This window comes from Podarcis gaigeae (assembly GCF_964106915.1).
Source record: "Podarcis gaigeae genome assembly, chromosome: 6".
NCBI lineage: Eukaryota > Metazoa > Chordata > Lepidosauria > Squamata > Lacertidae > Podarcis > Podarcis gaigeae.
The window spans coordinates 51,159,931-51,183,485 of record NC_139682.1 but is presented as its reverse complement, the minus strand read 5'-3'; the positions used below and the strand labels follow the sequence as shown (position 1 = coordinate 51,183,485).

At 40.5% G+C, this 23,555-nt stretch overlaps 2 protein-coding genes and 1 long non-coding RNA gene across 21 annotated transcripts; 2 read left to right on the top strand and 1 right to left on the bottom strand.

The window, feature by feature from the left end:
• Positions 1-45: 45 nt before the first annotated feature.
• Positions 46-17,663, bottom strand: ARMH1 (armadillo like helical domain containing 1). 18 transcript variants are annotated; one of them, XM_083742490.1, is made up of 14 exons: positions 17,387-17,625; positions 17,030-17,080; positions 13,350-13,376; positions 12,512-12,733; positions 12,031-12,099; positions 11,207-11,373; positions 9,439-9,635; positions 8,273-8,357; positions 7,237-7,359; positions 6,214-6,286; positions 5,076-5,205; positions 3,979-4,056; positions 2,418-2,532; positions 46-485 (listed from the first exon to the last, which is right to left on the bottom strand). In XM_083742490.1, exons 4-14 carry the CDS (start codon positions 12,715-12,717, stop codon positions 421-423), a joined length of 1,308 nt encoding a protein of 435 aa, XP_083598616.1. In that variant the 5' UTR covers positions 12,718-12,733; positions 13,350-13,376; positions 17,030-17,080; positions 17,387-17,625; the 3' UTR covers positions 46-420. The 18 variants fall into 18 exon arrangements, with proteins under 18 accessions (XP_083598616.1, XP_083598617.1, XP_083598624.1 ...); XM_083742491.1 differs by having other exon boundaries at positions 17,030-17,077; XM_083742498.1 differs by lacking the exon at positions 13,350-13,376 and having other exon boundaries at positions 17,030-17,077; positions 17,387-17,663.
• On the top strand, positions 4,067-13,491 carry LOC310846301. 2 transcript variants are annotated; one of them, XR_014565238.1, is made up of 3 exons: positions 4,067-4,257; positions 10,943-11,052; positions 13,374-13,491. It is a non-coding gene; the product is annotated as an uncharacterized lncRNA (long non-coding RNA). The 2 variants fall into 2 exon arrangements; XR_014565239.1 differs by having other exon boundaries at positions 10,943-10,993; positions 13,374-13,427.
• On the top strand, positions 17,658-22,885 carry TMEM53 (transmembrane protein 53). The gene is made up of 3 exons (XM_083742547.1): positions 17,658-17,830; positions 18,243-18,355; positions 19,553-22,885. Exons 1-3 carry the CDS (start codon positions 17,767-17,769, stop codon positions 20,207-20,209), a joined length of 834 nt encoding a protein of 277 aa, XP_083598673.1. The 5' UTR covers positions 17,658-17,766; the 3' UTR covers positions 20,210-22,885.
• The last annotated feature ends 670 nt before the right edge of the window (positions 22,886-23,555 follow it).

The window sequence follows — 23,555 nt, the reverse complement described above, 5'->3', positions numbered from 1 at the left end:
AAATTGGAGTGGAGTCTTGTGTCTGGTATGTATGATCACAGAGACTTAGTTGTTCAGTACTGTTTTTATTTATTACATAGATATCCTGTCTCCTCCTCAGAACTCAAAGTGGCTGTACAAGGGATTATTCCTTATTTTCATAAGTATGACACAAATTAGTCTATGGTTATGTTGTTGCAAAGGCAGCTGTTGAAGAACAATGAGAGCAATTGATGTGTCTGGTGGTTGATAACCAAACTGAGTAGATTTCAGATTTGAGAAAAGGGAGGGGGACAGGGACTCAAAGTCACCTGTCATAAGGCACTTGGAGCTTTGCATCTTTTTCTCATGGGGATGGGTAGTAGGGCCTGAAACAGAATGCATGAAAAAAATAGATGAAAATGAACAACAGCCCAATGAGGACAATTGAGAGGTCACTAACTAAAGCAGCAACTCTCTATTTTGAGACGGCTGTTCCTGTTCATCTTCTGCAGTTGAATTTCTCTCTGAGGGAGGAAAAAGAGTTTGAGAAATATAACTCAGTTCATTACTTCAGTACCAAGTATGGTAGCTTATTTTTTAAATACAGTGGTATCTTGGTTCCCAAAAAACTTAGTTGATGAACAAATCAGCTCCCAAATGCCGCAAACCTGGAAGTAAGTGTTCTGGTTTGCAAATGTTTTTTGGAAGCTGAACATCCGTTTTGGCTGTTGGCATTGTTTCCAGGGCCAATGAGAAGCCATGCCTTGGTTTTTGAATGTTTTGGAAGTTGAACGGACTTCCAGAATGGATTGAGTTCGGGAACTAAGGTACCACTGTGCTGTTATACAAACAAGATACAGTGGTACCTCGGGTTACGAACTTATTTCGTTCTGGAGGTCTGTTCTTAACCCGAAACTGTTCTTAACCTGAGGTGCTCTTTCACTAATGGGGCCTGCCGCTGCTGCCGCACCATCGCTGCGTGATTTCCATTTTCATCCTGGGGCAAAGTTCTCAACCTGAGGTACTACTACCGGGTTAGTGGAGTTTGTAACCCAAAGTGTTTGTAACCTGAAGCATTTGTAACCCAAGGTACCACTGTATTTACTTAAAGTACTGGTAAGCTGCCTTTTATCTATCTATCTATTCTATTTATTATTTGTACCCCGCCCATCTGGCTGGGTTTCCCCAGCCACTCTGGGCTGCTTCCATAGAAACCAAAAAACACTAAATTATCACACATTAAAAACTTCCCTGAACAGGGCTGCCTTAAGATGTCTTCTGAATGTCAGGTAGTTGTTTATCGCTTTGACATCTGATGGGAGGGCGTTCCACAGGGCGGGCGCCACTATCGAGAAGGCCCTCTGCCTGGTTCCCTGTAACCTGGCTTCTCGCAATGAGGGAACTGCCAGAAGGCCCTCGGCGCTGGACCTCAGCGTCCGGGCAGAACGATGGGGCTGGAGACGCTCCTTCAGGTATACTGGGCCGAGGCTGTTTAGGGCTTTAAAGGTCAACACCAGCACTTTGAATTGTGCTCGGAAACGTACTGGGAACCAATGTAGGTCTTTCAAGACCGGTGTTATGTGGTCTCGGCGGCCGCCCCCAATCACCAGTCTAGCTGCCGCATTCTGGATTAGTTGTAGTTTCCGAGTCACCTTCAAAGGTAGCCCCACGTAGAGCACATTGCAGTAGTCCAAGCGGGAGATAACTAGAACATGCACCACTCTGGCAAGACAGTCCGTGGGCAGGTAGGGTCTCAGCCTGCGTACCAGGTGGAGTTGGTAGACAGCTGCCCTGGATACAGAATTGACCTGCGCCTCCATGGACAGCTGTGAGTCCAAAATGACTCCCAGGCTGCGCTCCTGGTCCTTCAGGGGCACAGCTACCCTATTCAGGACCAGGGAGTCCTCCACACCAGCCTGCCCCCTGTCCCTCAAAAACAGTACTTCTGTCTTGTCAGGATTCAACTTCAATCCATTAGCCACCATCCATCCTCCAACCGCCTCCAGGCTAAGCATCCTCACATGGCAGTTTCCATAAAATAAAATGCATAAAATAAAATTCCATAAAATAAATGCATAATACAGGGGTGGCTAACATTTTTTGCTTGAGAGCCACATTGAGGCTTTGCCAGCCCTCAGAAGGGCTGCATGCCAACATGCACATCACTCTCAAGAGTAGACACAGTACTTTTTTTCTTGTTATCTAACTAGCATTTCTCTCTACAGATTTCCTATGTAATTTCTGTTCCCTCTGGATTTGTTGAATTAACATAAGACCCTTCTTGTTTATACTGTTGTGAACTAATAACTTGTCCCATTTCATATTTTTGTACTTATTAACAACCGGCCTACACAATATGTCATCCCATTATTTCCCTTCCCTCCCCCCTTTTTTTAGCATTAAGGAGGTATCTACATGTTCCAAAGTTATTTTGTCCACAACTGTGCCCAACATACCTGGAATATCCATTTTTGCCTGAGCCAAAATATATTCCGGAATATTGACTATATTGGTGGCCAGGATAACAGCCTGCACAGCATCCATATTCAGGTACAAGTTTGTAGCATCTTGCTAGAGGGAAGAAAGGTAAGACAGGCACTTTATTGAAAAGCAGGAACTTTCCATGGTTGAGGGCTGGAAATAAATGGAGGGAAATTCCTGATGGTTCATTGGCATCTTTTCCTTGAAACAAGGACCACTCTAATGGAGTTGTCTCTACATGTCTCTTCACTCAAAGGCTAGGATGACTGTATCTGAACAGTGAACTTCTTGGAATATTTTAATTAGCTAAAGGACTAATGGCTGCCTGGCTTTTGATTGAAATTGGATATTTGGAAAATTTAATAGAAAGATGAATGGGCCTACTCTGTAGTAGTTCACCATCTTATGCTCTCTCCAGAAAGGCACAGCTGATGACAATTTTATTATAATTTTTATTATAATTTTGCCACCAGGGAATATCATTTTTATTCTTTGACATAGGGGGCAGCTTTAATTATATTGTTGCAGTTGCTCAATCTGGACTTTAGTGCTGCTGTACTAATGCTGCTGTACTAATGCAAATAGAAAATATTTATTGTAAATAGTTTTGAGACTTTGTATAAAACATCATTCAATAATTGTAGGTGGTTGGTTATTATAACCATCATATGCAGCTATGAAGACAGAGACTGTATTAGAATGAGCTTTACTAGTAAATCCACACTTTAAAATATGCAAGCTTCCCAAATTAATTTCTTTCAAAATCTGCCAATCCAATTTTCAGAACAACTTTTACAGAAATGGAGAAATATGGTTGAATATGTTTACTTAGAAATCGAAAAGCTAATATTGCTAGGAAGATGAATCACAGTATGGAAAGAAGGCTGGAATATTGCATCGGATGGTGCTGTGGTTTAAAGAGGCAAGTTAAGTATTTTAGGCCTCTGCTTGACTATTTCTTCATTCTCAGACTTTTTTGGTTAATCTGTCATAAGCAAATTGGAAAGCCTCATCACCACAGTCATGCCGGAGGCAGCAGTGTCCATCAATTACTCTGGCAGTGATGTTCTTGCCCTTATTCTGAAAAAAGGTCTAGAGCTGTGCTTTCCCTCTACTGTGCCACTTTCTATGTTCCTCCTCTTCAAGATTGTTATTAATTTAAATACTGCTTAATGCTCTTAAAATAGGTTTCTAAGTGGTTTAAGATAAGAGGATAAGAGAAACCTGGTAAACAGAAAGCAGCTTTTACAATGGCAGAAGTAGTAAGAAGATACCACTACCCTTTCTGAACTCTGGCTCTCTTAAAGCATTCATTTGAATTTAACAGTTACTGAAGGTCTTGTCTAACGTTGGCTATGCTACAGAAGATAGTGATTCTTACTATAGTTGCTGGGTGGAGGGAAGACTTCTAAACAATTCAGAAAAGTGGTTTGGGATTTCAGGTGTTTTGTCTTAAATCTCACTGTTGCTTTTGGCAAATAAAACATCTCATATCTGAGTCCCATAACCTTAGTACAGAGGATAGACAAGACATACCATAAAGAGCTCGAACAGTTTTTCTCCCATGGCGCTCCGGGTTTGATTCTCCACCACTATGAACATCCTTACAAAATGCTGCAAGGGAACAGAATTTAATCCATAGGGAAAATAAGAGTAATCCTTGGGTTGTATACAACTCTGCTTTTCTGTTTGTGCAGCAGACTTCTGCTTGAGTTAACATAACTTCTCCCTCCTCTCCAGCCCATGATGCATCTTTAAACTCTCCAGACTCCAGAGGGTTGGGTATACTCTGGAGCAAATTTTGAATGCAGAGAGGTGAGGAAACAGGACTCCATTGCACAAGTGAAACTTAGCTTGTACAGTCAAACCTCAGTTGTCGAACATTTGGTTTCCGAAATGTCTGACAATCGAGGTGCGGCTTCTGATTGGTTGCAGGAGCTTTCTGCACTCAAGCGGAAACTGCGTTGGATGTTCGGCTTCTGAAAAACGTTTGAAAACCAGAGCATTTACTTCTGGGTTTTCGGCGTTCGGTAGTCAAAACATTCCAAAACACAGGCGTTCGGGACCCGATGTTTGACTGTATAATGTTGGATGCAGCTCTTTGTAAGATACAGGAGTATAAAACTCTGCAATCTAATATTTACTATCCAGGTTTCATTAGTATTTATTGTTCTGGTCTTCATCACTCAGAATCTTTAGTGGGGGGCTGCTGTTATCCCTTTCCAAAGCTCTAGCCTCAACCATAATTTCCCAGCACAATTGAGACTTTAAAAGTTCTCTAGTGGTATTAATTTATTAATTACCCGCCCTTCACCCTAAGATCCCAGGGCATTAAAATACATTAGAAACAGTTTTAAAATACTTCTGTATATTTTGGCTTAAATATACAGGCAGTTTCTGCTCCCATGCTTCCAACATCTACAAGCCATGCATATTAAATTCTAAGAAAGCCTTACTTACTCCTGTCATAGTCTGATCTTTGTATTCTTTAGTGCTTAATCCACTGACTAACGTTTTATCTCATCCAATCCATCCATTCCACCCACCGAAACAACCCCTTCAATTAGAGAGCTTTGAAAAAGTGACAATAAACATCTACGCCCAGTTCCCTCCTTTTCAACAAAGTCACTTGCCTCTAGGGTAATGCTGGCCTGCCTCTGGCAGTTAGTGTGATCTTTGTTGCCCATGGCACACATGAGACCATGCACCACTCTCAAGAAGACCAGCTCCTCAGCCACATCTCTGGAGTCTTGGGCCAGAATTCTGCAAAGTTGAGTGTTTGAAGAGTGGGATAAAAATGTTTTCAATAAACAGATAAGAGAGGGGGAAGGGGGTTTAAGAGCAGAGGGAGCATCCCACTAATTTACAAGCCAGAGAGATCTAGGTTCTGTACCCTTTACCAGCTGGTTGACAGTGAAACATCCAGTAGTAATAGGAGACATCAAATAGGTTCAGCTTTCCTGTTGCACTGTTGGATTTCTGCAACAGTTGTTAAAGGCATACGCTGTCAAGAAAATAAGCTGACTGGGCAAATCTGTTGTATTGAATGGGTTGTTATGGTGCTAAGCATAGTAAGGTGGATGGTGACATGAATTTGGCTAAGCAGCAAATACTTCGTCTAGTGCTGAAGATGATAACCGTAAAATGATTAGAGAGGAGCTGTATATTCAGAGGATATTTTATGTATAGCTCCATTGATAACCTGACTATTCTAAAGTCTGAAAGGTAAGAGGATAGTGGCTGGATTATATAGGTATTCTAGTTCTGAATGTGTTTTAAGGGACTGGATGTGATGCTGGCTGTCTAATGTTGCATCAAGAAGCAGAAGGCATGGATTCAACTTCAACCCTTGAAAGCCATTTTGTAGTAATGTTTGGATGGGGGTGGGGAGGGTTTCAAATAGATATGCTTGGTTACTTGCTGGCCTTGGGCAATGCAAGTCACTCTTAGCCAGTGTGCTATGTTAAGAGACTAAAATTGCTACTCTGAGGTTCTTGGAACAAAATGCAGCAAGTAGATATCATAGTATGATTAAAACATATAGTTAACACCATCAATTAAAAATATATAAAAACAGTGCCCTACTGCCTCCATCTGAGTAGCAGGTGAAGTGAGTGTATATCATCTGCCAGTCTGGACTATGGACTGGTGGCTGTTTTCACACAGTAAATGAGGTGTTTTCTAGTTTGCATCTGTGGCCTACCCAAAACTGGGCTAAGCGTGTTTCACAGTTTGCCTCTGTGTTGGCAACTGGTTCCAGTAATCTCTTACCCAATGGCTTTGGCAGCGGCAGCTTGCTGAATATATGCTGGCAAGGACTCCATCAGGTGTAATGTACCAGCTTCTGTATGTAGGAAACAATGTAGGAGTCAGGTACTGTGTCTCATAGCTGCCCCAAAGCTTTGCTTTTGACCTAAAACACTGTCCAGAAAGAACTGAATTGCACAGAAAATTCATTCAGTACCTATCCAGCAGCACAGTTTAACTTAGGCTAGCACCAGCTAATTGCTGTTTCACACGCCATGCAGAAATTTGATTCCTTGATAGTAAGCAGGGAATGTTGGTTTGGGTCTGCTTTGAAAGATGTCGATGTTTGCCTGCGGCCCTCCCTGCTCCAGTTTCTCAGACTGGTGATTGAGATGAATTTCTGTTCTATCACAATGGGTTCTCATTCCATACCCCTACAGTCCCGCTCTGAGCAAACTTGGAACTTGATAGAGGTTTTCAGGTATGAATGAGGAAAGAGGTTGGGCCCCATGATAAAAGAAAAGGAACAGAGGATGGACTTTAGTTGTTAAAATATATGCCTTCCCTTCTCAACGCATGAAGAATATTAATGCTACAGTAAGTGTGTGTTCACAATACTGCCTTAGAGAGCAGTGAAGTTGTTTTTTCAGTTCATTTCATAGCTCTTGCACCCCAAGCTGTTTACATCTGCACAGCTTCAATTTGTTCCTTTTTCTATACGCACCAGAAATGTTGACAGGCAGGAATATCTTTACCCTATGCAGAGATGTTCATACAAGGGTGGAGACAAATTGGGAACAGCTTAATAACTCCAATCGGTGTGAAGCTTTTTTGAGAAACAATGCACCAAACAGTAGTATGAAGTACAGTAAACATGCATTTTGGCTAACATCTTGTGAACACAAAAACCGGAAATGCAGTGAGTGCACAGTAAACGAGAATGTGAACACAGCCTTAGACTAATATACTCTAGAGATAGGGAAGGAGATGTAGAAGTGGGGAGCATCTTCAAAAGTGGGTCCAAATGGCAGCATTTGTGGATCTCACCTTCCAGGATTCTGGCTTGCATTTTGGCAGTCTCCTGTCTTGATGGCTTTAGCAATGCAACCAGTCCTTTTAGCAAAGCTGGCCGCACATCATATGCCATGAGGTCCTTGATTAGTTGAATCGCTAGAAGAAGGAAGATACTAAAGTGGGTGCTTTGTCACAGAGTAATAGTAGTAAGGTAGCTCCTGTTGCACAGAGCAAGCCTCAGTTTTTCTTGGGAAATAATTTGCCTACACAAAGCCTAAAAAGGTGGTTCAACTATGTCCAGTCTTTGTTAATCATTTGTTCCAGTGTGTTTACTAGTTACTGGGAATCATAGGCAGGGAGAGCACAGGTCCTGCTTTTGGGCTTTCCATAGGCTGCTGGCTGCCACTGAGAATGGGATACTGGACTAGATGGGCCACTGGCCTTATCCAGCAGCTCCTTCTTACGTTTATATGGCAGTTATAGGACAAAGAACACTCAATTTTTTAAAAAGTGGGTTTGTTAATGCACTAGGCAATATAGCACGTTAATTGTGCAGTTCTCAAGTTCCTAAAGACTTCAATCCCTCCATAAAGGCACCGTCTGTTGGTTCTTTCATAAAATGCATAGACTAGTTTTAAAAAAAATTGGTAGCACTAACCACACAGCTTAACTGTATGGAATAAAGGCCAGTGAGTCACCTGCTTTGAAGACATGTTGTTTATGCTACTTGGGAATTTGTAAGTTATCTGTTTTGAAGCAAATACAGCATTAAAAAAGAAAATTGTGGTAGCTTCGATGCAAATTAGAACACACACTGGATTCACCCAGCTTTGGCACCAGCCAAAGACCAGTATGCCTTGTAAGTAGGCTACCTTGTGCTGTACCTTACATAAAATTTGCTTTTTCATGAATGCTTTAGTTATTAGGGTTCTTCCCTTCCTATAGACATTTGGCTCACTGGTGCATTATTTTAAAACTGATTTTCAATTTCAGTATGTGGTAGTCACCTGGACTCAACGATTTGAGGGTTGGCTTCAAAAGTGGAGGTGAGTGCATAGAGTCATCTTACCCTCATATTGCACCTCCAGGTGCAGAGAACGGAGCACACTAAGCACTGAGTCCACAATACTTGGATGGGCATCTCCCACAATTGTCTGCCAAAGTAAATGAGCAAGAGAAGAATATTTGAGACCCCGTCTTAGTATGCTCTAATACAGAACAAGCATGAAAAATATAGGTCACAATCAAGAGATCCCAAGGAAGAGCTGGGCTACCCAAATCTTCAGCATGATCAAGCAGACAAAAGATTATATTTTGACTTGGTGATGCAAATCCCTTTTAGGAGCACGTCAGACGATATTTTAGCATATACTTGAAACACTCTGAGGGGAGACAATTCATTTTGTAAGAATGTAAAAGGAAGATTGCTGTGACTGATTGAAGTTCCCTGTTGCAAATTAAAGCTGTGCTGATATAAACAACTTGGGGTGCAAGAGCTGTAAAATGAACAAAAAAAACAATTTCTCTAATGCAGTAATGTGAACTCTCACCCAGGTGAGATCAGACAACATGCTGCAATGAACCATAAAGATGCAAGGGCAGCATTTAGGGAGACCACTCTTTCTTCATGAATCTGTTATACCAATCAGTTTTATAAGTGCATTAATTAGAAATAATCATTAGCTAGAATAGTTAAGGGAGGTGTCAATAAGTTCTATGTGTCCCTAAACTTCTAGATCTAGCCATAATTGGGGTGGTGTGTTCTACAGCTGACAGTTCTTAGCTAAAAAAAACCACATATTTTCAGGGGTACTATTTCAGATTTTAGACATGGGGGCAGAATAGGATTTCAGTAATTTTTTAAAAGAAACTCCCTTTAAACCTATTTAAATACAATTACAAACATTGTATTTTAAGGCAATGTATTTGGGTTACTTATATCTCCATTACGGTACTTATAGTTCAAATCTCAAACTCAGGTCAAATCTGTTAGCCTTTCTTGACTAATATAGTTGGTTCCTTTGGCATGGTATTTGGCACTTAGATCCATTTAACTGTTAATAGCAATATATATGTGCAGTTTGTAGACCCTGCACTGGCTAGAAACACAGATGCCCCTGAGGAAAAAATGCATGTTGTCTGTAACAGATGATGGGAAGAAGTTCCATATAGTGAATGAAACAAAGATTGCAACCCCATGCCTCCCCCCCCCCACTCCATCTTATTGTTGCTCACCTGTATTGTCCTCAATGTTTGTAGGGACAGTTGCTGGGCTTTTGGAGAGGTGCACTTTAGAAGAGCAATCAGCCCTTTGTACACTTGATTCTGGTATTTGGGGTTGCCATGGCCTAAAGCATCCAGAAGAATCTGTACTTGCTCTTGAGTCTCTTCTGACTTGCAGGTGGCAAAAAACTCAGCAATTGATCGTACACCTATAAAGGAAAAAAAGCTTTTTGAACACGCAGGCTAGAAAGTGTCAGCTAAGCAGCCCCATGTTTTAGCTTGTATTTAAATAATATGTAAGTTTTAATACAAGTATTTTGTAAGTAACAAAGTACACCCTTATTATACATTGATAAATATGCAGAGTACCATTGGCAGGCAATCACTCTAATAGTGATCATGATTGTAACCAATTGCTATTTGCAATTCTTAAAATGTGTGTGATTTATGTAAAGACACACTTAACATCACATCTATTTAATCACTAAATGGGTTTCTCAAATGGTATCATGTATGGAAAATTTTGGATCAATCTTCAAGTAAATCCTGTTTTCCATATACCTTCAGAGTCTACAACTGAAAACAAAGTGGAGTGAAGCCATTGCACCTCACAGTAGCTAAAATATGCAATGGTTTTCAGACTTTGAGTTTTCAAGTATTTGCCCATTTATGTAAAAATTCTGTAGACTTTAGGGCAAATGAATAAATAAGTAATAAATAGCCTCCTTATTCAGTTGATTTAATCCCTGTTTCAATCAGTCCTTGTTTTTGAAATTGTGCTGGTCTAAGGTTACAATTGTTAAACATGCACTTTGTATTCTTGGGAGTAAGCCAAATTGGACTCAGTGGGATTCACTTCTGGGTAAACACAAGACTGTGTGTGTGTGTGTGTGTGAGAGAGAGAGAGAGAGAGAGAGAGAGCGCGCGCACCTCTCTCTTATATATGGCTTGCAGCAAGTAGGAAGTGGGAGCTTAGGGGACAGGACTATTAAGGTTTAGGGGGAAAGCCACTGTAAACTGCTTTGAGCCAGTGGGATAATGCAGAATATAAATCCAATCTAATCAATATAGTTCAAGCTCACACAACTAGTTATGGGCAGCAATGACTGGCTCTGAATTTGGATGCAGCTTCAGATTTGCATGAAAAGCCATATTCAACCAGTTAAATGAGATTCATTGAGCACTCCTATGTGAATGCACATCCAGATGCAAAATCTGCATCCCCATTTACAGTGTACTTTTCACATACAGCTTTCCCTTGCTGGACTGGGATGGACATATATCACACTCATCCATTTCAGTGAAGCAATGCAGTAAACAAGCATCCACTGTCACTTTATGGTAGATACTAAAAAAAGTTTATATTCCTGCCTAGCTGAATTTATTTGCGTTTAACTCCCCATACACTAATTTTTAATACTGTAGTTAAAACACTTCATCCTACTCTACCCAAGAAAGGAAACTTTACAGAGATATTAATATGCTGATGTTTCAGAGATCTATTCGTCTTCTACAGGTAGAAATATCCTGGCTGCCATATACTGCAATGAAAGGAAAACACTACAAAGTAAGATCCTTGTGAGAATCAAATGTTTCCATGCCCTTTTATTGATGAACCTGTGACAGGTGAGATACTGAAGAAGAAAGCAACTCTTTTCTATCAGCGGTATTCACTGGGGTGGAAAGAATAAGCTGAGTTCTGTGGGGAAAACCCTGAGGTCAGAAAACCACTTCACTTAAATATCTGGCAGTACATCTCATTTGTCACAATCTGCCTTACCATAGCTTTCACAAATAATCTCTTTGAACTTCCTGCCAGATCTTGCTACTAACTGAAGAAGCTTTATGGACTCCCTTTTGTCCTCCTCTTTCAGTTGGTTGAGCCCAAGTATTTCCAGCAATGTGAGGATGCCACCAACTTCCAGGAATTCAATAATGTATCGCTGGCTGAAAAAATGTGGAGAAGAAAGCAACAGATCTAAAGTCTATTTGCAACAAGATTGCATAATATGATTTCAGTTACGTATCTTTTCATAGGCAAAGTAATTGGCAGCTCCACTGCTTCTCTTCCTAAACACCACTTTAGTAACCCCTTTACTAAAGCAGCAGAGCTGCCAAGGGAAAGACTTTGCACTTCAGTCATTCACTAGTGTTCCATTTCTTTACAGGAATGCAAGCTGATGAACTAAAGCAATTCCAGTTTTCTTATGGGGGAAGAAAACTTCGACCATATTTTCCATATACAGAACTGGGCATAGGTATTCCCAAATCCAACACTTACAACCTGGTATCTCAGCCAAGGAGATTATAGGAATGCTTCATCTAAGAACATTCCCTATGGTTGTTGCTGTAGTAGGTTTTATTCCTGAAGCCATGCCAGTGTGCAAGTTGCATGATTTCATGTTTGATAAAATGATTATTTAGGCAACAGACAAAGAAGCACCAAGCCACAGAAAGCAGAGCTTTTTATATTTGCCAATCTCTTTGATAATACGATTATATTTTCCCAAACACCACGTTCTCACTACCTCTTTCACACCAACATAATGTGCTAAAAACCTCAGGATCCTATCCAAATATAGAAATGGTACATTTTTTACTTACCCACTTGCAGCTGATAGGAAGATGCCAATGGACTTCAATTGTTGCTCTAGGCACGTTCCATACATGTAACTATTGTGAGTTTGTGAAGGCTTTAAATTAAATACATTCTGGCACATTAAACCTCAGCTGAATCTGATTTTCTCCCTACCCACCTCAGCCCTTTTGCAGGAGTTCATACTTTATTTAGAGGAATGACATGTCTGAAGTAGGACTTGCAAAGTTTTCTGTGAACTTAAGACATTGGGCAATATTGCAGGAAAAGTCAGAGTCCATGATTATTAAATTCTGCTACCATAACTGGAGCACAATTGCCCTAAAAATAGCAAAAGTTGGTGCAATTTATACTAATAACTGGTATAAAAGTAAATACAATTTATCAAGCAAATATGTAGCCAATTCTGGTAATTTTAATGGAGAAATTATTGCTTTCTTTTTTGGCTCTTGTTACACTTTAACAAGAGATCTCCAAGGAAGAGGATACGTCAACCTGAGCCAAGCAGTTAGACGGGCGAGAAACAAACTGGCTCCTTGAGAGAATTCTATTTCCAGTTCTGGACCTGTCTTGCCTTGGTTGGTTAGCATAAAATTTTCTAGAATGTGGCTTCGAGCAATTTTGCCAGCACTGTCCCATTCCTGTAGAAAACTTATTAATCTGCTGATGGCTGCCTGCTCCTTTATGGAAGTCATGACTGGTTGTGTCCTTCTGTTGAGAAGAGAAGAGAACCTTAGACCTATGCATTTGTGAGATCAGAGAATACACCAGCCCCATCTACTTTGACCAGGCATAGGCAAACTCGGCCCTCCAGATGTTTTAGGAGTACAACTCCCATCATCCCCAGCTAACGGGACCAGTGGTCAGGGATGATGGGAGTTGTAGTCTCAAAACATCTGGAAGGCCGAGTTTGCCTATGCCTGACTTTGACACTGGCACACCTTGCATCTCACATTAAAATTGTAATTTAAAGCAAGTCACCATGCTTGTTTTAAACCATAGTTTGAACCATATTAAAGCCTAGTTTGTTTTGTCAAGGTACTAACAAATCTTCCAGTAATGTAGGCTTAACAAGCAGTGTCATTCTGTAGTTACCAAATTTTGGCATTTGGTGAAGTGGCTAATTAAAATGGATTCTGTAGGTCGGTCTGAAAGGCAAAAACTCAACACAGACATCTTGGAAGTTATGTCAGCACTGCCCCACTAATCTTATTTATCCTATAGACAGCACATGAAACTCAAATTTGATTCACATACAAAAATTTGAGGGGTAACATCTACAGAATTGCTATGATAAAGGCAACATTAAATATAAAGAAGAGCTTACCTATCTCATTTTTTTTCTTTACAGCCCCTTCAAAAATGTATAAAGAAGCAGTGCTGAGACATGCATAGGAATCCATCAGGGAATTAACAACCTGTGGTTTGCAGGAGCTTTTGTCCTTGGCAGAGTATTTTCAGCACAGGAGAGAAGGTTCTAAATAAATCAATTTTCCTCAAATAGTTGTGATTGAAAGTGTTATTAGCCATAACAAATGTTAGCACTGACAAGGGAACAGCTGTAGCAGCCTTTCAGAGGAAGAGGTGAAACATGAGTCTCATTCACTTGATTTACAGAATATTTGTGAAATCTTACTTGTGAGCCTTGTAGCTGATATTTGCGTTTTGGCAGAAGTTGTTTTTCATCTTGGGACATTCACTATAAATTATAGCTCCATATTGTGCACCTGTGTCCTCTACACTGATCTAGTTAAAAGAACTTTCCAACTGAAACAATTGCTAGTTTGATTCTAAATTAACATCTCCATATTTTTATGGGGGCATATATTCCCTCCTTTTTCTAGGAAGCAATGAGTCCTTTGACTGCTAAAGATAAATCTTCATCTACTTGGCTGCAGCACTTGATACACAGAAGTCAGTCACAGGGGAGAAGGCTGCATGGCCACATCATGTTCTTATTTAAAGATTCAATGGCACCACCTACTGTGAATATGTTTATCTTTATTCACAGTTGACACAAAGAGATTCAGGCTTCCAACAAAGGAAAATGCATTTTTAAGGGCACAGCCACAGAGAAACTCTCAAAAGGTATTATATGTTCCACATCTATCTTCTGCAATCCAGACACATAGGGACTTCAGCCCACAATTGCCTTCTGGATTGAGTTGGAAAAGATTGAGACTGGCCCAAGTTTGCCATGTGCACAGATAGGTTCTGGATGTCAGTGAGGTAAAAACATACCTGTTCAAGTGCTGAACTCAGAACATGAGAAATCTGCCATGTGTACATATTGTTAAATGACAAAAGCACTTAATTCTGTAGGAAGTATTTTCAAGAGCTCTCTCTCACCAGCCTTTTTATTTGTAGACATTTGAATTAGTGTACAAGGATATCTTGAGCCACAAACAGAAACTGCCTATTTATCCAAGATGCCAATTGGGTATACATTTGAGTGCTACAAACACAGCTGCTATGGAGGATTTTTAAAAAGTAAGAGGGGAGATATCTGAGGTAACCTTTCTTTCCATTTCTCCCATATGAAGTCAGGGATATAATGCTGCCAGGTTTTAAGTCTATATTTAGAAAGAAAAACCTACCACAGTACCTGAGTAATTGGGTATCCCTTTGTTTTCCATCTTCTTCCAATATTTGTTTTCTGGCACTTGTACCAAACTAATGAAATCACAAAACTCAGCAGCATAGCAATCCAATGTGAAATCCAGAACAGGAAGCCCACCATGCTTAATTGGCTAATGCATAGTAAATCTAGCAATCCTTGGCTTCTTGCCTTGCCATATAATATTTTTGCCAAGCTGTTAACCACTTTAATGGAACCATAAGCACAATCTGAAACAGATCTAACACTTTAGGAAACACTGCCATTTTAGTGTTGCTGTACATCCCTTAAGAGAGACCTTAACAGCCATTCAAAATATGTACAGCATTCTTAATGTTGAACAGTATAAAAGCAAAACTTCCATTCTTCAGGTCTTTAAGCTTATTTGTAATCTGGAGCCTTAAACACTGCCACTGACCCCACACATTTTCTTTCAATGCAAAATACTATTTCTTTTTTTACCTTGGGTATTAAAGGGCTGGATTTTACTAAGCAATGGGACTTTCCTTCCTCTCCTCCCCTGTGCACTCCCATCCCCACAAATTAGCTTGGGGAGGTGCCAGGAGAACGCCCAGAACAGCATGGAGAGGAGAGGTATTTCCATCAGGCAAGCAAAAATGTTTGTGCTGATGGAACTTTTGTTTTAGCATGACTTTGAATTCCTTCCACTGTTCCAATTTGTCTAAGGTGATTTAAAGGTTGAATAATACTGTACAGTCTTAGGTTATTGAGCAGAGCAGGCAAGAACTGCAGCAGGTTCTTCAAAAACAACCTAGTATTGTCCGCAGGAAGAGCAAACCTGTTTAATCTCTTTCAGAGCAATGGCTACGGACCCCTCACAGAAAAGCAACATGATTTAATGCTCCTTCTCAGTCCAAAGGCCCATACAAAACGTTTCCTGAAATTCATTTTATTTGAAAGTCTTTTAAGGCAATATTTTTCAAGCAATCCAATGTACTGTCCATATCCAGAGAAAAATGATTAGGATTTGGGGCATTTCATGAAACTGAATGATATTCACAACCTGATTATGGGTCATAATCACAGCATTTGATTCATTTAAAGCACAAGGCTTTCACAAAGAATCTTAGGAACTGTATTCACTTAAGGGTAAGCTCCAGTTTCCATGATTCTTTGGGAGAAACCATGGCTGTTAAAGTGGTATAAATATGCTTTAAATATAGGGTGTGTAAATGTATAAGAGTATAATTAATCCTTCCATTGAGAAATATAGTAAACATTTTCACATCTAATATATGAACAGGATTGCCCCAAGAGGCAAAATGCTTTTGGATAACTGCTAATATCATCTCCCTACATATATCAGGAGTTTCAACCTTGGGCACCTCAGTATATTGTTAAACAATGGAGTTAAATGTGGTACAAGTTCTTCTGAGAAGTGCTCACAGAATTCTAATGGAAAACTACCAGTCCTTTTAAAGCTTTTATATATTCTTTAGTATCAGAGAACAGAAACTTCTAAACACTCAGAATATTGATTGTTACCCGGCTCCCATCTTGAGTGAAGGAGCCTGTCCCAGTAGTATCTTTTGCAATTTGTTAATTTCTAACAACTTAAGCCTTTAAAATTCCTCCACCTTAAAAATATTTCTTATGGGCTTGGTCATATATATCATGTCTCAAAAAGTTATTGAAATTTGTGGGTTTTTCCTATTTCTCATGAGATGTCAAGTTTATAAAGATCCTGGAGGTGTTAATAAATACACATAATCACTAGCTATCTATTATATAAACTAAAGATCCAATAGACAGAGTGATCCAACCACGTAGTGGAGTCCAATCTCAGTTTCTCCAACGCTCTATGGAAGCAGAAGTGTACAATCAATATGCCTGATGAATTGTAGTACATACAGTAAAAAGCACATGCTTTAGCCAAAGGACAGTAACTTCTTCATATATCAAGTGGCCTAGTTACCTAATTAAAATCATTTTAGAAGATATCCCTTTGATTTCTCTCTTTTTTCACATCTGGTACACACAATGTTAAAATCTTTCCCAGTAACTAAGGCTGCAATCATAATCTCACTTACCTGGCAGTAAGCTCCGTTGGATTCAATGAACTTACTCTTAAGTAGGAATGGTTGGGACTGCGTTCTAACTCTTCTTCCCTGAAAGAACTAATTATTTTGCAGTGCTCCCCAAAGGAGATCCTTTCTGCCTGGTATTAGAATCATCTTAACCCATTCAAAAATAGGCATAATGAAAACAACCCAACCTAGAATCCTTCATAGTGATGTGCTTGGGCAAAAGCAATATACTGTAGGCTCTAGAACCTAAAATTTAGATAAGCTGTGAGCTAAAAATTGCTGTCCATTGTAGTTCAGATTTGTGATGAGTTTCCTGCAGAAAGACACTAAGGTTCAACTCACCAAGTGTCTGAACTACTCCATCATGCAGTTGTTAAAGTCACAGGAATCCTGCTAGGAAAACAAAACAAAACAAATGATAACCCTGCCAGGGCAAACATAAACAACAAAATGCAAAACTTCTTTGCATCCCCAGAAATATGTTCTTGCGGAGTGGGGTGGGGCTTGTTTTCTCCCACCCTGATTTTCTGCTGGAGCTCAGCTTTGGAATTTGAGATGCAGAATAAACGAATAATGCAGCAAAGTGTCCGGTGCCTTTATCTCCTCGTTCAGAGACCCAGGCTTGAATTCTAGCTTCTCAGTTCGTGGTCTCTGCCCACCACCCTCTCAGTCTCGAAGCCTTCGCAATTCCCTACACACCCCTCGTTCTGCTCTTGCCATATACAGACTGCTCTAGCCTCCACTGCTCCTTCTTTCCTGGGCTGCTTCAAAACTTCCAGCGGGGACCCTCTGGCAAACCTGTCAACGAGGAAGCCCAGCTCGGTTTTGTTTTGTTTTTGACGAAAACTGGACTGGCAGCGTGTGTGTGCATTTATACTGTATATGCAAAGGGGTGGCCGCTCGGTTGCTAAGGCCGCTGCGTTGCTAAGCAGCATTCCGGTTACCGGCGAAGTGGGGGTCACGGAGCGGCCGCGCGCTCTCTCGCCTGCTCCTCCTGATTCGTCAGGCGACTCGAAGAGGGCGGGTATTTCCGGTGGGGCTGAGGCGGAAGCGGCAGTTCTGAGGTAGCCGCCGTAGGGATGGGGTCCAAGGAGTTGGGGTGCGTAGTGGAGCTGCCCCCGACGCCGCGGGAGAGAAATGCTGGTGAGTGTGCGAGGGTTTGGGAGATTTCGCTGGTGCGGCACTCGCGGAGCGGCCGATGGAGAGGGAAAGGAAGGTCCGACCGACGTGCTGAAGGTGGAAACTGGAAATAGGCGAGGGCTGTCTTCGTGGGGTCGGGTTGTTTTTTGTTTTTTTAAGAGTTTGATTTTAGGCAGCGTTCCCTTTGGCTTGGCCGCGAAATCTGCTTCCATTGCCGAGGTGCTTCGCCTTTGGAAGTATGAATTAATCGCAAATAATCGGCGCGCACGCGCACATCTTACCCAGGAATCTCCTGACAAGTGCAGGGATGTTCTGCGGAGGCGGCTGCAGCTCCCAAAAGTTTGCGTGTCTGGTGGCACAGTCGTCCTTTCGTTAAGACTAAGACAGACATTTAATCTTCTTTTCTTTTTTTCAGAGTCCGGTGCTGCAAAGAGAAGTAAAGGCAATCTGCCCGTGGTGATACTGCTTGGGTGGGCTGGCTGCAAGGATAGGTACCTGCAGAAATACAGCACCATCTACCTTCAGGAGGTGAGTAGTGAACTTACTGGACTGCAGTTATTGCAGTGTTCTTCAGGGAAAGAACAATTCGTGGCCAATCCAGAGATACATCAAGAACACTTGGATGGTTTGTACTTTGGGTGGCATGTGGCACACCTGAACATTGTGTATAAAAGAACTACTCTAAAGAGTGAAAATTCTAGGGTGAGAATTTCCTGACCTGATCATTCCCAGGACTTGCATAGAGTAGACTCTAGTGCCAAGTGAAAATGTTTCTCTTCAACCAGGCGTTTGGCTGATTAACATTCTATGGCTTTTAAAATGTGTGTTATAGGAGGGGGGATTATTGGGTTGTTGTTGTTTTATTGTGTATTTTGTATGTTTCTGTTGTGAACTGCCCTGAGATCTTCAGATGAAGGGTGGTATACAAATTACATACATGCATAATAAGTCGCAGAGAGTAGCTTGACTGATTTCAAAGTTGAATTTTCTATATGGCCTGATTGAAATCTTTTTCAACTCTTTTATGTTAACACAAAGGTTGGGAATATTTGATGTGTTTGGTTTTGGTAGCAACTTTAGCTTAAGAAGTTTGCTTGGCATCCTCTTTAAAATGTATTCTAGGGGACATTCAAAAGCCTACTATTTTGTATTTATTGCCTAGCTCTTCAAAGATTCTGAAAATTAACTGAGGTCCTGTCTGATGTTCACTTTATTTCTTTCTGATAATAGATGTTTTAGACTGAAATGTGGTTTCCATGTTAAAGGCAGGGAGACTGAGCAGTTGTCTCTCCCCCCCCCCCCCCCCGCTGTTATAGCCATTTTGGCTATAATGGATTCCTTTCCACTCTCTTGCTCAAACACTGGTATAAAACACGCTATAAGCATGTCAGCTGACAAGTATGGGATTTGTGACTGGAGTTAAGGTTTTTTTGGATGAGTCACTGACTTGAAATGAAAGAGCTTCATTTGCCCATCACTGTAGTCCACTGCAGGTAATTTAGTTTGTTACTCATTCCTCAGGACTCACCCTTTGCGATAACCTAACATGTACCTAATTGCTAGTCTATATAGGAGTATTGCTTTTAAGATGTTTCCATTTCCGGAAGTGAAAATTGAGAGCAATTCTCAAATATGCAGTATATGAATATTTCTCTTGGCACACCTTGTCCAATTCTTGTTCTTTTTACTGTATGGCACACACTAAAACTTGTGTATTCCTCACAGGGATGTGTAGTGATCCGCTATACGGCTCCTTGGAGATTGGTTTTCTTTTCAGAATCCTTGGGTATAAATTCCTTGCAGAACTTGGCAAAGAAGCTGCTGGAGCTCCTCTTTGACTACAAAGTAGAGACGAAGCCCCTGTTCTTTCATGTCTTCAGCAATGGAGGTGTCATGCTGTACCGCTACATTGTGGAGCTTCTTCACACTCACCAGCAGTTCCAGCATCTAAGGGTGGTGGGTACTGTGTTTGATAGTGCTCCTGGCAGGAAGAATCTGCGGGGTGCGCTTGGTGCCCTCTCAGTTGTCCTATCGTCATACAATGTATGTGTTAAGTATGCCCTTTTACTGACATTTGCAGTTCTGGTGGTGACATGGCGGATGGTACTGTATCCTGTGACCCGCTTTGTACATGAGAGCCACTATGATGCCATGTCGAAGCAACTCTCTAGATGGCCTGAGCTATACCTCTACTCCAAGGCGGATTCTGTTATTCAAGCAAGTGATGTGGAGAATATGATAGAGGCTCGGAAGCAGCATCAGGTCCTTGTTAAGGCTGTGGACTTTGTGGACACTGATCATGTCAGCCACCTGCGAGCATATCCCACCTTATACACAACTCATTGCACCTCCTTTATGTATAATTGCATTGGGAGCACTTAGGCTCACTTGGTGGCTGTTGTGAAGGTATTAGTATCTGCCTGTTCTCCCACTAATATTATACTCTAAACCGTTCATCATTGCTTTTGATAAAATTCTGTTGCTGCCTCTCACTAATGCAAGCCAAAGTATTTCTCAGAATCTGAATGTCTGAAATTGTCATATAGCTGAGTAGCAGAGAGTGGAACTGTAGGATAAATATGAGCAAACCCTCACTGATGCATTTTGCAATATCTTCATTCTTCTTGACTTTGGCTCATGGGCTTTGGAAAGTACTCTAATAGGCTGTGTGTTATCTGTGCATTTAAACATGCACACTTTCGAGCTAAGAAAAACAAAATTCTGCAACTTTTATTTAAGTATACACATTTGCATACACTCATTTGATATACAGTGTATACAGTGGACCCTCTGGATACAAACTTAATTCGTTCTGGGGGTCCTTATGTACCCCGAAAAGTCTGCAACATGAGGCGCCGCTTCTGTGCACACACACACAGTGCTATAGAGCACTTCTGTGTGCAGTGTGCAGAGCACTTCTGCGCATGCATGAAGTGTGTAGAGCGTTTTTGTGCATGCGCACGCAGCAAAATCCGGAAGTATACACTTCCGGGTTTGCCGCATTCGCAACCCAAAAGTTACGTTACCTGAAGATAACGTAACCCAAGGGTCTGCTGTATTTTATCCTGCTTCTCCTGATCATGGGGAGCAAGGACCTGGGCCTGTCCTGGTTGCTGAAGCCCGTCCCTAACTGTTTGAAATTTTACATAGCTTCCTGTTTGGTTTCTCAGATTTTAGTAAGCACCGGCTCTCAAATGTACCTCTGGCTGATATTAAATTTTGTGTTTTGATGTATGTAGAATTTAAATGTAGAACCCTGTCAATGTTCATTTCATCTTTCCATTAACTTCTTCCACCTCTTCAAGCTTTTGCCTTGTGAAGCAAAATCAGTTCCTTTCTGTGCTGCTGTATACAACTCTGCAGTTAGTGACCCACCACCATCTCTGGGCTGCTTTTCTCTCTCTTATACTTGCCTTGTGGCCAAGTACTTTTTAGCTGAGGATAGGAGGAGGCTTCTTGTGAGTTAAAGCCAGGGTAGTGACTTCATATTATCAACTAAGCTATAGACTATAACACAGAATTAAAAGGACATGTCTAAAGTTGTGCCTATCTCTTTTCTGGATCTGTCTTTTGCATTTATGAAATCACACTCTTTTATTCCATATTGATCCAGGAAAACTTGCTATAACTTTGGTAACAGTACGGAGGTGGAATGGTGAAACATTCTTTGCTGTCTTGTCTTGTGAGTACAGAGGTGGCTAGAAAGTTTTCTAGTATCTAATCAGTTTTACATTAACTTGATCATTGTAGAAATGCTTAAAACAGTGAAGGTTATTGACTGAAGTTCTAGCCGAGCTGCTGTAGCTAATTACTATGTTTCAAATTGGTGGATTTACCTATCTTAGTGTCAGTTTCCATGTGTCTTCCCTATCAATGGGTCGATAGCTCAGGGTATTTTGCCCCCAGTTCATAACTGTATACTGGGGGAAATAACTGGAGAGGAAAACATGTTGCTGTTTGATATGTTCTAAAGTGTTTAAGATGATAACAAGCTAGGTGACTCAGAAATAATAGGCAACTAGATCTAAACCTTTAGTGAGACTCCTGAAGAATAAGGTTTTAAAGCCTTAAATATAAATAGTCCCTCAGTTGCCCTAGCTGCAGATGGTATTAGGAGATTTTAAGGCTTCTCTCAAATAGATTTTACAGGTAGTGCATTCATACTTTATCTGTTAATAACAAAAACCCTATATTGCCACCTTTGTTGAATGCAATTCATTTTACTGCTGCTTTCCCACAATATTGTCACAGAGTGGAAGAACTGAGCTGTTTGCACACCTATAGAAAAAGAGACTGAAATCTAATTCCAGGAATCACTCTGTAGCCTTTAATTAAAAATAGGGCTTTCTAATGTTTGCAGATGCATTTATGCTGAATAATACAAAATGGGCATCATGGTGTTGTGTTTTAATGTCTTATTCTTTCTGATACACTGGATGTCAGACTTGGACTTCAACCAGATGGACTTTAGTTCATGTGCTTACAGAGCAAACCAGTTCATTTTTGCCCTGAAATAGGAGTTAAGTCCTGTTGAAGTTACTAAGACAAATGTGTGTAGGATTGTAGCCTCAACTGTGAAAATCTCTGTGTAACTTTGGGTCAGTCACAACATTTTTGTCTAACCTACCTCACAGGGTTGTTGTGAGGACAGAATAAGATAACTTATGAAGATCTTGCTAAATTGTATTATAGGACAAATTGTGCTGTGTTGCAGAAATATTTGGGCTGGATCATTTTATATGATACATAATGGGTGCGTCCTACTTTTTTGTTATTATCGAGCCTATGGTGGTCTGTGCTGTTTGCACTGACAGTTGCTTTCACTTGAACTTCTGCGAGCTTCCCACAGCTTGAGTGAGTTTGTTTAAATTTAAACATTTATATTCCACTTTTCATTTTCCAAAGGATAGCAATAAAAAATCTTGAAAATATCACAGTGAATAAAAATAAAAACCAAATCAGATAGCAGCAGGCTTTCTTCTAGACTGACTAAAACTGAAAGCAGCACTGATAAAAACAAAACACTACATAAGCATCAATTAAACTAATTACTGCAAAGGTTGTTGTTGTTTAGTTATTCCATTAGTTTGTTGTTTTATAAAAAAGGCGTCTCAAAATAACTTAACAAGAATATAAAATATCAATATATAATATAAAAATAAAAAGAAGGTGCAAAAAGAAACCCCCCTAAAGTTCTCATTCACAAATACAATAAAAAGGATAAGTCTTATTTACCTAACTAAAAGATGAGCACTACGGTGGAGGCTAAATTCATACACAAGTATTATCTCAAAAACTCAAAAGCCTATGGAGATAAAAATGTCTCGGCTGGGTTTCTAAAAACTTACAATGATGGTGCCGAGTGTTTCCCTGAGGAGTTAACAACACAAAGAGGACTTCTGAAAAAAATAATATTGTGTTGCTACTCTCCTCACCACCCCATCACCCCAGGTGTGTCATCTGTGAAATTGACTAAAATAGATTAGTAACTTGCAATAATCTTTGGCTTTTAGTGGTGGCCTTTGTGTAGGTTCTACCACCTGAGACCAGAAGTAAGGGCTCTGAATGGCTGCTTAAGTATGCTGATGGAGATGTTGACTTTAGGTCCCGGTTTCCCTCCCTGATAAAAATCCTTTTTTCTTTGTAGAAGGAATTTCTCCAGCTGTTGTAGCATAGATTTTTGGGAGTAAAGGAGGAAAGTATGACTTGCTGCTCTCTAGTGGTTCTA

Excerpts from the sequence above, each read along its gene's own strand:
- ARMH1 (XM_083742498.1), bottom strand. The coding sequence starts at position 12,717 with ATGACTTCCATAAAGGAGCAGGCAGCCATCAGCAGATTAATAAGTTTT. Across the intron at positions 2,533-3,978 it reads AACTGTTCGAGCTCTTTATG|CAAGATGCTACAAACTTGTA; the intron begins GTATGTCTTGTC and ends TCTTCCCTCTAG. Across the intron at positions 486-2,417 it reads GGCAAAAATGGATATTCCAG|AGAGAAATTCAACTGCAGAA; the intron begins GTATGTTGGGCA and ends TTCCTCCCTCAG.
- TMEM53 (XM_083742547.1), top strand. The coding sequence starts at position 17,767 with ATGGGGTCCAAGGAGTTGGGGTGCGTAGTGGAGCTGCCCCCGACGCCG. Across the intron at positions 17,831-18,242 it reads GCCGCGGGAGAGAAATGCTG|AGTCCGGTGCTGCAAAGAGA; the intron begins GTGAGTGTGCGA and ends TCTTTTTTTCAG. Across the intron at positions 18,356-19,552 it reads GCACCATCTACCTTCAGGAG|GGATGTGTAGTGATCCGCTA; the intron begins GTGAGTAGTGAA and ends TATTCCTCACAG.